This window comes from Pimephales promelas, chromosome 12 (genome assembly GCF_988280905.1).
Source record: "Pimephales promelas chromosome 12, fPimPro1.hap1.1, whole genome shotgun sequence".
In the NCBI taxonomy this organism is placed as follows: domain Eukaryota; kingdom Metazoa; phylum Chordata; class Actinopteri; order Cypriniformes; family Leuciscidae; genus Pimephales; species Pimephales promelas.
The window spans coordinates 4,174,194-4,190,678 of NC_142780.1; the positions used below are offsets into that span (position 1 = coordinate 4,174,194).

General features: G+C 39.7%; 2 protein-coding genes across 2 annotated transcripts in view; one reads left to right on the forward strand and one right to left on the reverse strand.

Moving 5' to 3' along the window:
* On the forward strand, positions 1 to 14,959 carry themis2 (thymocyte selection associated family member 2). The gene is made up of 6 exons (XM_039651304.2): positions 1 to 372; positions 1,402 to 1,542; positions 3,479 to 3,904; positions 9,571 to 10,742; positions 13,724 to 13,832; positions 13,957 to 14,959. Exons 1-6 carry the CDS (start codon positions 276 to 278, stop codon positions 14,037 to 14,039), a joined length of 2,028 nt encoding a protein of 675 aa, XP_039507238.2. The 5' UTR covers positions 1 to 275; the 3' UTR covers positions 14,040 to 14,959.
* rpa2 (replication protein A2) overlaps positions 13,838 to 16,485 on the reverse strand; it is a 22,056-nt gene continuing 19,408 nt past the window's right edge. Inside the window, exon 9 of the mRNA XM_039651335.2 lies at positions 13,838 to 14,514. Coding sequence (XP_039507269.2) covers positions 14,427 to 14,514 — 88 coding nt within the window. The 3' untranslated portion in view covers positions 13,838 to 14,426. The remainder of the gene's footprint in view (positions 14,515 to 16,485) is intronic.

A 16,485-nucleotide genomic window follows, 5' to 3' on the forward strand; every position in this document is an offset into this window, starting at 1 on the left:
AATAGACAGTTGTGGTCACACAAGTGAAACCGCATAAAGATTTAATGTTATGCAGTTATATGTTGAAACAAAATATTAAAGTACAGTACATAGGCTACACTAAATCGAATATTTAAATAAAACATTAACTAAACATATTCAAATAAAAGTCTGTGCGCAGTTCACTATGGTGATTGTGGTTTCTGGGTGAGTCACTTTTGAGACTTCCTCTCTTGTCTATAATGTGTGAAAATAGCAGATCAGCGCAGTGTGTGTGTGACTGTCCGCCGTGAGAGATGGGAGACCTCCAGTCCTTACGAGTCTTCATCAACTGTCTGGATCAGCAGTCTCTGCCCCGGGTCCTCCAGGTCTGCTCTGGGGTTTATTTCCAGGGTATGTTTCATGCTTTTATTCTCTCAGCATATTCTGGATGACAATTTTTCAAAGGGGAAAAAACAAACAACTAAAATCCTACAGTCCATGTCCATAAATGTGTTTTGCATTGTAATTGTTCATTAAAATATTAATTAGTTAAACAGAAGTGATTTGACATTTTTATGTGTGAACATAATACATTTATGTTCACTCTCACAGTATGTTTAGCTTTCGACCACAAACAGGACATGCACCTTTTTTTCCCCTCATCAACGTGGTTTATGCTGTGCGACTTCACTAGTGAATCTATGACCGGATCTGGTTTAGTATTGTCTGCATCAAAAAAAACAAAAAAACAAAAAACAATAGCCTGCAACGATTGTTTATATAAAGGGGGAACTCAAATAAAAAGTGAAAGATTGCTCATGACTGCATAAATCATGCATTAAATCAGTGGTTGTCAGCTTTTTGTGGTGAAACCAAATGGTGAAACCAAAGTTAGTTTGTTATTCAAAAATAAAAATATCCTTAAATTCCCCAAACCGAAATGTATTAAAATTAAAATCTTGGTTTTGAGAATGAGGGCACGTCTCACGACCTGTCCAGCTTGGCATCTTCTAAAGTGACAGATATAGTTGCACTAAGATATTGAGATTGATTAGACGCCTTTGACATCAACAACAAGAAATGAGTGTTTTCTTTTCACTTTTAAAAGATGATCAGCTGTTTATTTCACTAAACTACACTGAATCGTTTGATTTGAATAGTTTGTTTTCACCTGCTGCAACAGATTTTTGGGTTGCAAAAGTTGAAATGCACTGTTTTAAATAACCACAATGCATATTTGAGTGAAGTACACCATTAAAAATGAAATAGGCCTTCAAAAATAAAATTTAATCAATACCACATAAGGAATTTACTTTCAATGTACTAAAAAATGACTCCCTATGTCTGACTTTGTTTTAATGGGATTAAATGTTGTCGGAAATAAACTTTTAAAAATGAACGCAGATATGCAAATAGGACATGATGATGTGTTATTTTCAGGGTCCGTATATGAGCTTTCGGGAAGTGAAGTGTGTTTATCTACTGGAGATTTGGTGAAGATCATTGGTTTACAGCTCCTGTCTGTATCGTGTGAGGAGATTGACACTGGAGCTACATATGAATTACCTACTGACTATTCAGGTTAGTCTCTAAAAACTCATCCATACACACAAACTAGAGTTGATTTAAATAACTATCTGTATTATTCAACATATGGTTACATTAGCATATGTGAATAACAACCCAAACGATTAGAGATAAACTGAGACAGGATTCATCGTGACGGGGATAGCTGCAGGTCGGAGTAATGGGTAATGTGCCGAACAACAGAAACTAAACCTATACTGGAAATTTCTCAAGCAATTGACCAATTGGCCATGGAGGGATAGTTCACTTTAAAAAAAAAAAAAAAAAAAAACTTTTGCTGATAATTTACTCAACCCCATGTTATCGAATGTGTCAATGTCTTTCTTTCTGATTTTTCTCCATATAATGGACTTCAATGGGAACCAAACGGATCAAGGTCCAAATGAGAGTTTCAGTGCAGCTTCAAAGGGCTTTAAACGACACCAGACGATGAATAAGGGACTTATCTATTTAAAAAATAAATACAAAAGTTTAAGTTTTATAAGCTCAAATGCTTGCCTTGCTCTGTTCTGTGATGGGCGTTCGTGACTCTGAAATCGCTTTTCCAGTCATTTGGTTGATTGAACGAATGAAATATCTTGAAAAAAAGATTTGTTCATTTTGACGAACGAGTTCGAACTGTCATTTGGACCTTGAACCGTTTGGTTCCCATTAAAGTCCATTATATGGAGAAAAATCCTGGAATGTTTTCATCAAAAACCTTAATTCCTTTTCGTCTGAAGAAAGAAAGACATGGACATCTTGAATGACATGGGGGTGAGTAAATTATCAGCAAAAGTTTTTTTTAAATGTGAACTACTACTAAGCAAGGGTTTACTGATCACAATGCAAACGGGAGTTACCTTATGTTATGGTCGTACTGTAGATGACAACATCCAGGATCAACACTGTTCATACCACAGCGTAAAATTAAGGCCCCGTTTACACAATGGGAAAATGCAGATATTTCTCTGCGTTTCGCCCTCTCGTTTACGCCAAAACCCCGTTTTTATCACAGAAAACGATTATTTCTAAAAACTTGATTATTTCTGAAAACGCCGGTTATGTGTTGTCGTGTGAACTGGGAGAAACGGCGTTTTAGGTACTCTCTTGTCGATTCTGAGGATTCTGATTGGCTTGCATGGCTTTATCCTTAACCCCTACACTGCCACCAATAGGTTTGGCATAGTTATGATGGCGCTCGACGGGTGTGTGAACGAAAAAACGGAGAGGGGGAAAATATTAATTTTGCTAAATACCCAGCTTTGTGTAAACGTGGCCTAAATTCATTTGAATTTACCCAGTTTAATATATAGAAGCACTGAATTGTAGACCAGTCTGTACATGACTTGAGAACAGTTAGCTATTTAGGTTTGTGCGTTAGCATGGCCTCACTAACATTGATTGTAACTCAATGAAAATATGACAACCAGAAAATGACCGTTTTTGTCTTCATTAATGGGGTTGAATTCATAGGGATCCAGGTTAATGCACCCACATCACTGGATTAATACACGTAGTCCAAAGTAGACATTTGGCTCGGTCTTGTTTGGGTTTAGGATACCTTGTTCGGGTTTACCCATCTCAGGCACATCGTTTTACCATTTTTGTAGCATAAACACCATCAAACCGGTGATATCTTTGCATTTTCCAATGTTTCCCAATGGCGCTGAAACCTAAAGATGTCCGAGTTCCCCATGCAACTGATACTCAACTGTGATTGGCTCATATCCACGTTCGAGGGGAGGGGCTTACCAATAGGTCAATTGTAAGACCTTTCGGCACGCCAATTACTCCAACCTACAGATAGCCACACTTGTCTCTCTATGAACAAGTCATAATGCTAGTTCTTCAACTTAAGCTCAAGGTGGCTGTTGTCCTTTAGGCAATTCATTTCTAAACCAAAAGCTAGGGCTAAGTTGATTGATTTTCCCACCCTGAATCTCTCTAGGCCAGTTCAGACTCGTCGCTGAGGAACTCCCGTACAATGCAATCGAGGAAATTGTGGGTCTGTGTCCTGTTGGAGTGGACGCCTGCGGCTCCTTCATCTTCACAAGCAGAGAGGAGTTGACTATCGACAACTTCACGGTCCCCACAGGAACAAAGTTGACCCTGGTTACAGTGGAGGACGCTGACAATGGAGAAAGACTTGCACGGTGTCATGTGGTGGGGCAGAACAAGGCGTCTGCAGAGATACTCCTTCCTCTATCCCTCAAAGGAGAGTTTTATGAGTACGAAAGTGACCGTGGTTTCACTCTACAGGAAATCATGTCATCAGTCAGGCTGAGCTGTCGCCGCTTCCGCAGCACAAATATGAAGAACTGTGGAGCCCTGATGGTTTTCAGCCCGGTGTATGAAATTAGCGCCATTATGCATAGTAAGTACAACAGTGTTACTTTACCTTAGAAATCTTTGCCAAGTCCTTTTCCCTCTGACATGGTGCTGCTGGTCCCAAAGCCAGATTTGTAACTGTCCAAAACACAGTGCTGCAGTTTTGACATATTTTTGTAGGCCGGTGTAGTGACAAATGGCGTACCCATCATAAAATCATAAGACGGTTGAATAAACTGCTTAGAATAGTCTTAGAAATTAGCCACCTTATTTGTTTTCCCCTCAAGACTGGTCCTAACTTTAAATCCGCTACATAAAAAGGTTCTGGGTCTACTTTGAAATAGAAAAGTAAAACTGATTACCCCTTGGCTTGGCTACCTGTAGTTGGTCAAACTAGTTAAGACAGTCTTAGGTGGCTTTTACACTGAGCTCGTTTGCTGCGGTCTGAGCCCGAGTGCGTTTGTTCCTGGCGCCCCCGCGTTGGTCTGGTTTCACACTCATCAACACGATCATCCCTTACAAGTGTTTTATTTACCTGAATACATCACAATAAGCTAAAACGCATGCGCAGGATACTTTACCTCCTGAACAACAGAGCACCCGAATCCGAGTTGCTTTCACATTCACGTGGACCGCGGCACGGTTCGGAAGCAACCAAACTCAGACCACCTCCTCCAGGAAGTCTCGGGTTCGGTACCCCAGTGCGCACCCGGGTCCCATGACGGCGTTCACGTTAGCGATTTTTCATGCGAATCGTGCCCCGTTCCGAACTAAACTGCCAGCGCAAAAGCCCCCTTAATGCAACTTGACCCATGTCATGTTAGGACTGTACTGTAAGTCATCCCATTGGTTCAAATTGCTTTTAATAGGTTCTGTCTTTAACACCCGATTACGATTCCAACAAAATTCATGTTATGATAAATGCCGTTTCAACTACGTTATAATGTCCAATTATGATGGATTTAATGTTCCTGATAACTTCTGTAGTCCCATTTAGACACTTGATAGAAACTGCATTTCTCAAGACAAATAAAACCTTTAAATAATTAAAAAATTAAAAGGGCCTTATTTCACAGACAAGGGTTGAGCTAAATGCATGTCTGAGCTGTTTTAACTGAAAGCAACTTGCACTGAGATATCTTAAAATATCATTGTTTTTTTTTCTTCTTCCTCTAAATCACATTTATAAAAGATACTTGAATGTCCTAATTTAACTAAGGTCTACTACTGGCTTAATCTAAGCCCTGTCTGTGAAAGCTGAGGAAGTATTACCGATACATTTTATAGAATAAAATGTGAGAACATCCTCAACTTGTGTTTACCAGCATTTAACCAAAAGCTCATTGACTTCAGGGCAATAAAAGCGGAAGTGGCAAAATATTTACTAATTTTCAGGTTTTAGCATACAAAACTTTAGCATACATCCTCCCAATACGGGAAAGGTAGTTGTGGGCCTGAAAAAAATTGACCCACAAAACCTTCTGGTCTCAAATAAGGAAGTGCAAGTGTCTCAGACTGGAAATCTGCACTAAACGGTTTCTAAAGAGCTGCAACTCAATCTAGCAAGAATTAAGCAAAATTAACTACACAAACCAGATTCAATGCATTAAAACAAGCACTATACACTCTAAAAAATGCTCAACCCAAATTTGGGTGAAATATGGACAAACCCAAATGTTGGGTTAAAAATGCAATAAAAAAATATACAGTTAAAAAGTGAAAGTTGGGTTAAAAATTTAAATGACATTTTTGACCCAAATTTGGGTTAAAACACTAGCAAGATAATTCACTCATGAATATAAATGGGAGAAAATTCAGCGTGCACAAATTCTTATTAAAATCTTATTAAAAAAAGAGCCAATCTTTTAAGAAGCTCTGGTTCCCATGGGCTATTGGGACTGCACATGTGCATTGGCTGGACTAACTTGCTGATTGAGGATAAGCATGTCAGATTTTTCTTTGTTGTTGCTGCTGATTTTGCAATATGTTCTTTAAATGTGGATTTGGCAAGCAATTTCTGAGATTTTGATATTGCCCCATTCAAGTAAATATGAATAGGTCTTGCATCCCCTTCCCTTCCCCTTTCCTCCCTTTGATTATAATCAATGAAGCAGTCTGGACTGAAAATTAGTTGCAATTAATTAAGTTATATCTTTCAACGTTGAATCAAAAGCATCTTGCGATTTCATAAAATTATTTTCGAGGCTAATACATGTACTCAAAATTTAAGCACTCATAAAGTCTAATGAGCACGAACACTGCATGCATGTAGTCAATTCCTGTACATCACTGATTGGCATGTTAGTGGAAGCATTGGCCAGTTCTAAGAGAGGTTTGTAAATAGCCCAACACCAATAGGGGCTTTTGCACCGGCTAGTTCTATGAACTAGACACTGGGATGGTTCCTCGTGTACTAATATGGAGTTAATATTGTGCCATAATTAAAAAAAACAAATCCAGCATTTTGCAAACAAACTCGATCTGTTTTGCTAAGGAAAACTCTACTCGCAAACAAACAGAAAGCAATGTGCAAGTACGAAGGTAAATTTGAGCAAAAATGCATCGATGTAACACATATGCATTGTGTTTTGCAAATATAAATAAATGAGGCTGTATGATATTTCACAAATACAAACCATCCTACAAATTGCATGTAACCTTCAAACAAATACCAAATCTATTGCATACAAATGCATATCTGTCTGTTATTATGATTGTGAGACACTTGACTTTTTATCAGATCTCTCGGCTTGATTTTCTCACAAATGAATCCAGGCAGATTGCAGTAACTTCCTCTTCTGAAATATTATATAGACTCATTTATTTATAAAAGGCAAATTCATTACTTAGGAATCATAGAATCTGATTTTCTGGATTTTTGTTTTAGATTCTGTCACTCACAGTTGAAGAGTACCTATGATAAAAATTACAAACTTCTACATGCTTTGTAAGTGGGAAAACGCCTCTCCCCACTATATATAGGCTATCTGTTTAAACAGCATTTTTTAAAATAGCGGTTGCTTGTCTTTCACGTGCGTTCAGCAACTCAGCATACACTAACGTCACTGGTAGTTCCTATAGTGCTGGTTTAGACCCGACTCTGAAGTAGGCAGACTGATCTCATGTATGACACGCCAATTCGTATTGCCATTTTTGGCGTGCTATCAACAAGCATAATCGCTTTTCAGCATGTTTATCTACGCCGTTGACTTAACGTTATTACTTTATATATAAATATATGACTTACCTCAACCCCGTCCCTAAACCTACCCGTCACTGGGGTTAATAGCATTTATGAGTGTTCCCCTACCATCCTAGGAAAAAAAATATCACTCCCCATATGTAAGTCTACATTTTGCTTCGTTTCGCTCGGACATTTAACGGCGTAAACATACACACACGAATAGCTGAAAATGCGTATAGATACCACGCCACTTGATTTGAAATGGGCGTGTATAGTTACAGGAACTTAGTTATAGGAACTGTCCACTTCTAAACAGTTCTAAGAACTACTCTCCCCCAAACTTGGTTTTGCTGCTTGCGTTCACGCTGGCCAAGTGGCAATAGGAACTGGTAGGAGGGGTAAGGGAGTGACGCAAGCACGGCGACAGTCTTTATAGCGTCATCACTAGACGTAGCGCGGCCACATACAACAACAACAAACCAGCATGGAGGAGGCTATTGCAATGTTCCTGTTCTGCCTTGCCAGGACCTTAATAACGGAGTACGAACGGTGGCGTTTGCTAAAACGCACAGCGTATGGCAGACAGCGCGCTATAAGTTCCGTGTTGACAGTGGGCGTGACTTATAAGTTGAACCAATCAACGTAGACTTAGGGAAAGGGAACTAAAAAAGTCCTCGCTTTAGACTAGGTACTGAAAGAGTTATAGGAACTACGGTCTGAGGAACTAAAAAATCCCCAATTTAGTTCGGTCGGAACACGGGAAAAAAGGGGTTATAGGAACGTTAGGTTCTAGTAACTGCAAAAATCCCGGAAATCGGAAAGCAGCTTATGTTTACGCAAAAGTCATGATGTCATGTTGGAAGTAGCAGCTAAATTAGTTCTTCCAAAAGGAGTTCTTAAAACTAAAATCATTCCTAGTTCCTGCGGTGTGAACGTGTCAAAATCCTGGTACTTCAGCTAATAGTTTTAGGAAATATGAAAAGGTTACTCCGGTGTGAAAGCCCCTAATGAGAAGTCAATCAACACATTATGCCTGGTTCAGATTACACGATTTTGACTCCTAAAATCTTGTCGTGTCGTGGACAAGACACATGTCAGACTACGCGTTGCTTCCTGACCAGTTATCGCATGCCGTCTTTAACGGTGCGCGTGATGTCATCGAGAAGGCGAAACGAGTGAGTTTCGAGTGACTTCGGGAAACGAACGTAAACAAACAATGGATGAAGCGGTGAGTGTTGTATAGGCTGTCCTGTGTTCAGAAAGAAAACCCGACAATGGACACGTTCCTGGATTGCTCGGCATTGCCTATTCAGGGTGAGAAATACACAGTGTGGCGTGTGAGTGTGTGAACTGGTTGAATTGTGTGTGTCTCACGGCCATTGCGTGAGACTTGAGAACCCTGCTCGAAGAGGACAGTATGGGCTGTTCAGACTGATCTCATGAAGTAGCGTGTGTATGACACGCCAATTCGTATTTCCATTTTTGCGTGCTATCAAGACGCATAATCGCTTTTCAGCGTGTTTATGAACGCCGTTGACTTAATGTTATTACTGTATATATAAATATATGACTTACCGTCCTCAACCCCGTCCCTAAACCTACCCGTCACTGGGGTTAATAGCATTCATCACTGTTCCCTTACAATCCTAGATCACTCCCCAGATGAAGATCTACATTTTGCTTCGTTTCGCGCGGACATTTGACGGCGTGTACATACACGCGGAATCACTCGGACGTTAATGGCGTAGACATACACGCGGATATCTCAAAATGCGTAGAGATAACACGCCACTTGACTCGAAAGTGGCATGTATGTTTACGCAAAAGTCATCATGTCATGTTGGGCTGTCAATCCTCCAAAGAGAACTTGAGGTAAAATATTGTTTTCTTATTTATTTTTACTTTTAGTTTTAACGTTAGCATCATTGTCTCTCTTTCATTTCACCATTTTTGAAAGTTGTGTACGGAAAAGCTTCTGTGCTCCTATTGGTCAACCTCATACATGTGACGGAACCGTTGTGGACGACCGTTAAAGAAAATTAAACATGCTAGTCTTTTTATCGTGATGTCGATTAGCATCGCAGACGCGACGTAGGTTGTCGTCCACTATGACACACTGTACAAGATGATACGAATGAATCTTGCATCCCGTTGTCGTTTACGAATTCCCACGACTACGTCAAACAGATCATGCCAAAATCAGGCTAAAATCGTGTAATATGAACCAGGCATTAGAGCCAGCTACTCTAGGACTTTGGCTTTACCTGAAAACTAGGCTGGTGTGTTGAGTGGAAGGGAGTACACCTGTCAGAGGAGGGGTGTCCAATCCTCCTGAAGGGCCACTGTGCTATGATGTTTAGCTCCAATCCTAGTTAAAACACGTAGGCATGTGAGTTTGGGCAAGCTGGATCTCAACTCTGAGAGATTAGCCCTCCAGGAGCAGATTTGGGAACCCCTGTCATACAGGCTTGATACATGACATGACAATGCTCCTGGAATTAATGTTTGTTAATGATTTTTACCTTTAGTGAGGAAGAACGTGGTCAAGTTCCCGTCCAGCCTGGAGGTGGATGTCCAGGACGTGACAGAACAGTTCCAGGATTTAGTGTTCATAACTCCGCTATCACTGACTGAAGTTGCAAGTCAGCCAAAGCAGTCCTTCCCCACTATGGCAGAGATCCTTGATGGCCCAGAAGGCGATCCGTTTTTTAATAGCAGCTGGTTCAAAGAACTGCAAAGTGGAAGGCAACTCGTGTTGCATGGGTGTGGCCACACAACATATATATTAGCCTCGACTCCAAAGGGAAAGAAGGGAAAACAGTACTACTTCATCTCAGAGAGGTATGGTGGACGAATGAGAAGAAGGGCCCGGGAATTCGGATCAGTGTACGAGCTATACTTGGGATCCTCTCAGTCTCCAGGTTTGAAAGTTAGTGTGACTAGGTACGTCGAGGCGGAAGAGGAAGAGGCAATTCCTGCGCTCAGCGTTGGCGAGCAGCTGGAAGTGTTAAGGTTGGATAGGCCCATGGATATATCTGGAGCTGCTCAGAAAGTAGAAAGTCTAATTTGTAAACGTACTATGGAAGTGGATGACGAGGATGATGAAGATGATGAGGAAGACGACAGTGAGGAACTCTCTCTGCCACTGTTTATGGCAGGTCACTTTGTGGAAAAGCTTTCAGACAACAAGAAGTATAAGCTAACCGATTTAATGAGCAGCACTTTTCCTCTGGATGTCAAAGTGGTGACTCGGGATAAAGACCTAGAAAAAGATCCCCTGATGGGGTTAACAGCACTTAAGCTTGAGGAGACTTTCACAGAGACCATAGTATTGGCAAGCTTATCCAATAAACCAGACTGGTGTTTTGAGTTGCCAGTAAGTTGGTTAAAAATGTCTGTCTGTTTCACCTCTGATCATCTGCCGTGGTCCAGCGATGAACCCCCAGACCTTCATATAGAGACGGTCACTGAGGTGACAGAGAAATTCTACTATGAATATCACAAATGCATCAGCAAAATTGAGGAGCCCCCTCCTCGTCCACCAAAGCGGAAACCATCCAATTCAAAAGCTCCAAAGAAACCCCCCAAGTCTGAAAAAAAATTACCAAAAGTAAAGATAAATGTGACCGAACAACTGGACGACCTCTCGCTTTATCAGACAAAGGGTAAACGGGTCCCTGCACCACCTCCGCCAGATGATGTAAGCACGCACTTTTATTCACCCAACTAAAATAGACATGTAGGAATCAAACTGTAATGGTTTTGTTACATACTCAGGATTATCTATTACAGCATTTCCCAAAATTCCCCTTCTTGGTTAATGTTTATGGTGAGAAATGGAAAAATCAATAGCTCACATACTTCCAGTTATGGTCATGGTCAAGCTAACAAGAAGAGTATTCACCCAAAAATGCAGTACATGAGATCCACGGGGAGGAGTCGGATCAAGATCAAAGGGGTGGAGATGGGTAGGATTAGGGTTGGGTTTAGGGATTAGGGATCAGGGGGCGGAGTTGGGTAGGTTTAGGGCAGGGTTTCTCAAACTTGGGCTATGTTTACACGGAAACGATTCTGAAGAGAAAACGCAAAAGTGGCGTTGCGTCATCTTTTTTTATTTTGCGTTTAGACGAGCGTTTTGTGTGGGACATCCGCGTGCAAATGGTGGCGCAAAAGTGTGTGAAATTCAATGTAGTATGCATTTCAGGTGGCTAGGAGTGCATACTACAACAACACCAAGTCCACGCGCCTGCGTACACCCTTCACCGTCAAGCAGACTTTTGCGTTTTTACCGTTTACACGGGAACGCGGCGGTGGAGCGTTTTTAAGATTTCCACTCTGGAGGGTGGTTTCACTTTTTAGCGTTTTTGAGCCTTAAAAACGCCGTTGCCGTTTAAACAAAAGGCACATCCGATAAAATATTTTTACGTTTTCACCCGCGAGCGTTCTCGTGTAAACAGGGCCTTGGTCCTGGAGGGCCGCTGTCCTGCAGAGTTTAGCTCCAACCCTGATCAAACACACTTACCTGTGACTTTCTTGTGATCCTGAAGACCCTGATTAGGTTGCTCAGGTGTGTTTGATCAGGGTTGGAGCTAAACTCTGCAGGACAGCGGCCCTCCAGGACTTTGAGAAACCCTATTGGATCTTGATCCGACTCCTCCCCGTGGAGCTTGACCATGACCATAACTTGAAGTATGTGAGCTAACGATTTTTCCATTTCTCATCATAAACTACCAAGAAGGGGAATTTGGGAAATGCTGTAATATTGTAATAGTTAGTTTGGTTTAGGTGTGTGTAAGGTGGGAGGAGTTGGATCTGGATCCGGCTCCTCCCCGTGGATTTTATGTTCTGCAGAGAGAACCATCTCCAAAAATGTGATCATATTTGTCCAAAATCCATGGCTTTTTCTCTAGCTTATGTTTCCATCCACATGTTATCCGAATTAAGTGATATTGAATGAAAAACGCATTATGGAAACAGTCAAATTCAATTGAATTTAATGAATATCGACTGAAATGAAATGCGTTCGGTCTCATCGGATTTAATTTTGATCGATATATGGCTTATGTGATAAATACTGATGGAAACATTATTATAGCGTGATCCATTTTGTCAAGCAAAACTTTGTTCGCAAATGTTTGCTTGAATGTCGTGCGATTCAGTGCGAAAATGAATGGAAACACGTTCAAATGTCTCAAATCAACGTCATTACACAGCTTTTTATTCGCTTTAAAGCCATTGGATGGAAACACACTTTCACCAGCTTTATTCGCATGAGTTTTTTTTTACCGAACTTCAGATAATGCGATTGACAAGTGGACGGAAATTTGGCTTGTGAAACCAAAGTTCTGCTGAATTATTAGCGTGCTCTTTGCTTTACAATAAGAGTGTTTGGGAATGGATGCTGTCAAACTCCAAAAATGACAAAGCAGCATACATTTTGTCAGTGTTCGATTGGTCTCAAAACCCTTTTCACTTTCAAAATCAATAATTAAACCTGATTATATGTTGTTGTTTTTTTATAAACTTTAGGTATTCGTTACTTTTTCCAGACATGTCCACAGACAATTATGTTGTGAATTCATAATTCATTGGTAGAATTGAGAATCACGTAATGAAGCAACTAATAATTACATTTTGTCAGTGACAGAAATATATATATATAATTTTTTATTTCGGGGCTGATATTCGTTTTTACCTTTTAAGGGCACATGGCATGAGTCAATTGAAATCAGTATCAAGACAATCATCTTGTCACTGCAAAAAGCTGCATTTGAAGTGGCATTCAGATGTATATTTACACAGACTTTATTGCAGCTCAGAGGGCAAAGGGCGTATTTTCACAGCGACTACAAATGCATTGATTAATGAAAGTGTTTTAAATAAAATTTGAATTAGAAAATATTAAATGATAGGGGGGGGGGAACATACACTTTTTTTAAAGGAAAAAAAAGGAAAGGAAATCATTAATTCAGGAACGAAGCAAGCGACTGGCTCGTCATTGATTAATTCAACAACAGAGACAAAGTTCAGATAAGGCATTGCACGAACTCTGTTGACCACTTTTATGGTGCTCTTATGTCATTGGAGATAGTTTCCTCATTTTCATTGTAGGTAGCATGTCATAATGACAGTAAAAAAAATGCATGTTTGGTACAATATGAAGGTGAGAAAAAAAAAATTATGATTGAGTTTTCATTTTTGGGTGAACTATTAATTTTTCTCCTAAAGCCTAGTTCACACTACATGATTTTAAGCCCGATTTGCAATCGTTGAGCTCGCCGACAGGTCAGGGTATTATCACGTGCAAACCACAGGGGGTTAGCGGGCGATGAAAGCTCGCCAATCTGTTGAAAGAGCCAAAAACGCATCAAAGATGCTCGCAGATGCGTCGCCAAGCCCAGAAAAATATGTTGCAGAACAATCACGTTGCGTTGTGTGAACAGCTCAACAACTTGAACAGAGAGCAAGTCATGTAGTGTGAACCTCACAGTTTTAAAATAGTGTGAACTAGGCTTAAGAAGGTAAAAACATAAATCAGCCCTTATAACGTCTGGTACGGTAACCATGTGCTTAAGCATACTGAACAGGAAGATATTGCATTGTGTTCCTCTTTTCCTGTTTTTGCTAAGCTGACTCAGTGGCTTATAAACTTGACTCTCTTTTCCCTGTGCAACTCCCCAGAACCCAGACCAGCCCCCTCCAATCTTGCCTAGGAAAAGCATATCAAACGCAGAGAGCGTCAGCATGCCCAATATGTACGTGACCGGTCCCACAAACGCACGAAATACAGGTTGGTTTGTCTTTACATTTAGATTTTTAATACTTTCATGAACTATCTTTGAACAGCAATCAGAAAACTAAAATGTGTAGATTTTAATCTGTTCTTTTCTTTCCTTCCACCAAAAAAAAAAAAGCAAAGAGACTGTCTGACTCTGACCACGACTACGAGTCTATCGAGGACGCATTAAACAATCCCCATGAAAGCCTTTTCTATTAGAACAAGGACACTTTGTATTCATGTTAAATGAATACAGCTACTGTGTCTTCATAACAAGAAGTGTAAAAAACTCAAAGAAATCAAACAAAGTACCAGCCATGGATATGACGTACTTTTCTATGGATCTAAATACCCAAAGTTGTGCCAATGCAAGCTTTAACAAATATACACTTTAATGTAAATTAGGCAATGCCGTTTGTACTGTTTATTCTTTAGCATATGATGAAATGTAAAGAACAGAATTAAGCTTGTAAATGTGTATGTTTTTGATAAAAAAAATACCATAAAGAACAAATATATGGTTATATATATTTTTTGATTGTTTTCCTTAAACTACATAGATATGAAATGGGCTTATTGAGGTCTGGTAAGATGACAGAAAGGTGATTAGGCTTCATTGTCGGTTGATCTGAAGTGGTCTTCATCAATGGTGGAGAAAATGTGTCCCTCGTTGCTGAGAAAGTCCACGATTTGCCTGTAAGACAGATAAGAGACTTCATTTATCTCATGTTTTCAGTTGTGAATAAGGAATAGATTCACTTTGAATATCGGCTTGGGTTGTGTTTTTTTAAGATGGCTTTTTCTTGGTTCAGTGTTACAAAAAAAAAAAGTGTTGTTGACAAGTGTTTGCATATTGTGAGCTGTGAAGCATTTGGTGGGAAATGAGTTAAGTTCACAAATGAACAACCTGTGTCTGAAAAAGCCTACTTCTATACATGGTATATAAAAGCGCTAGGGTTGTGGCATGGCACTGAATTTTAGTAGTCGGTGCCAATACCTGTCAAATGTCACGGTTCTCGGTTTCAATTTTGGCATAGCAAAAAATATATTTTTTAATATTACTGACTGTAGTTCATTTTTAATGCTATTAATGATCTTAAGTAAATAATTCATTAAAAAAAAAATGGGCATTCAATAATTGGACTGAAAAAAAAAAAAATCCAACCAGACTGAAGCACCATTTTAAAGTTTAAAGTAAGCAGCGCATCAAAACAGTGGAGCGGTTCATACCAAAAGCACTCAGGGCCATTTAAGGTAATGCTATATCTGCTACTATCTTTACCTAGAGCAGTCTATTTCATCAGTATATGACTCCAACGCTTTAGGGGGGAAAAGTATTTGTATTTGAGTAAGACTACGCCCCCTTGTCAGGTTCTGACGTGTAATGACGTAGGGCAAGCTCATTGGTCGCACGTCAGAGGCACCCGCGCCATGTTGCCCATGACAGCTAGACACCGTATTACAGCACAGTAGCGCTATGGCAAACAGAAACAAGTCTGGAGAAATTTCATGACTTATGAAATATGTCCATAAAAACTTGAAATTTCTCCGGTCCGTAAATGAACTATATCTTTCTCATGAATAAATGCAGAGATTAGCTCGAGGGCCAGTGACGTAGAATTGAGCCTGCAGCCAGTCACACACAAACGAACAACAAACGCGCAGGCTGGGAAGAGCAGTCGTACGCAGTTCAACATCACTAATCTTCCCGCTACGGAGCCCCCCTAGTCCCACTTTGGCAAAACAAATTAATTATAACTATCTCGTGGCCTCAGGATAGAGTTAGTATCTTGAGGCCACGAGTAGGGATGGGTATCGTTAAGGTTTTATCGGTATTACTACTCTTACCGATACCGCTCATCGATCCGGTAGTTTAACGGTATTCTTATCGGTTCTTTTTGGTTTTTTTTTTTTTTTTTTTTTTAAGAATTAAGAACATAATTAACTTTATATTTTGAAATGTAAAAAAAAAAAAATGTAAAAAAGTAATGCTTTAACAAAACGAAGAAAAAAAATCTATTTGTTATGCAGCAGTGTGCAGGGTTTTATTGTTTTATATACAAAAGATAGGACACAAAAATACAATTAATCAAAGATACAAATTATATACACAGTGCTTTAATTTCCAGAAGGTCTACTAACATTACTTTTTAGGTAATATTTTCTGTCTGAAAATAAATCCAATTTAGTAATCAAATGTAAAATAGCACTCTATAGTTTCTCATAGATAGATTAATGCTTATTAAATCTAAAGTTACTCATTCAAGAGCTGTGAGTGATTTTCTCTGCCTTTTGTTGTTTGATTTGCATTAATGGCTGAATCGTCAGCAGGTTTAGGCTATTAGACTGCTGCCCCTTTAAGACCCGAGAGCAAATCTAATCGGTAACTGAAGCACCATCATTTTCTCCCTATTATTTACGTCCATTTAAGACATAATTGTGTTTAAGTGAATCTCAGAGCTGGTCATTTTGACATTATGTATATTTGATAGTTTAGGAAGACAAAGCCCAAAGTAGGCTATACTCTTCTTGTCTCGTTGTAGTCCGTTTCGGAGCGCGCACCGCCTTGTGAACAGCGTCTCTTGCGCAGGTTTTTGTGTTTTTAATAGGCATTTTATGATCTAGCAACAGTAGAGACAGCATTTTGCAACAAACGCCGATCGTG

Excerpts from the sequence above, each read along its gene's own strand:
- themis2 (XM_039651304.2), top strand. The coding sequence starts at position 276 with ATGGGAGACCTCCAGTCCTTACGAGTCTTCATCAACTGTCTGGATCAG. Across the intron at positions 373-1,401 it reads CTCTGGGGTTTATTTCCAGG|GGTCCGTATATGAGCTTTCG; the intron begins GTATGTTTCATG and ends TGTTATTTTCAG. Across the intron at positions 10,743-13,723 it reads CACCACCTCCGCCAGATGAT|AACCCAGACCAGCCCCCTCC; the intron begins GTAAGCACGCAC and ends GCAACTCCCCAG.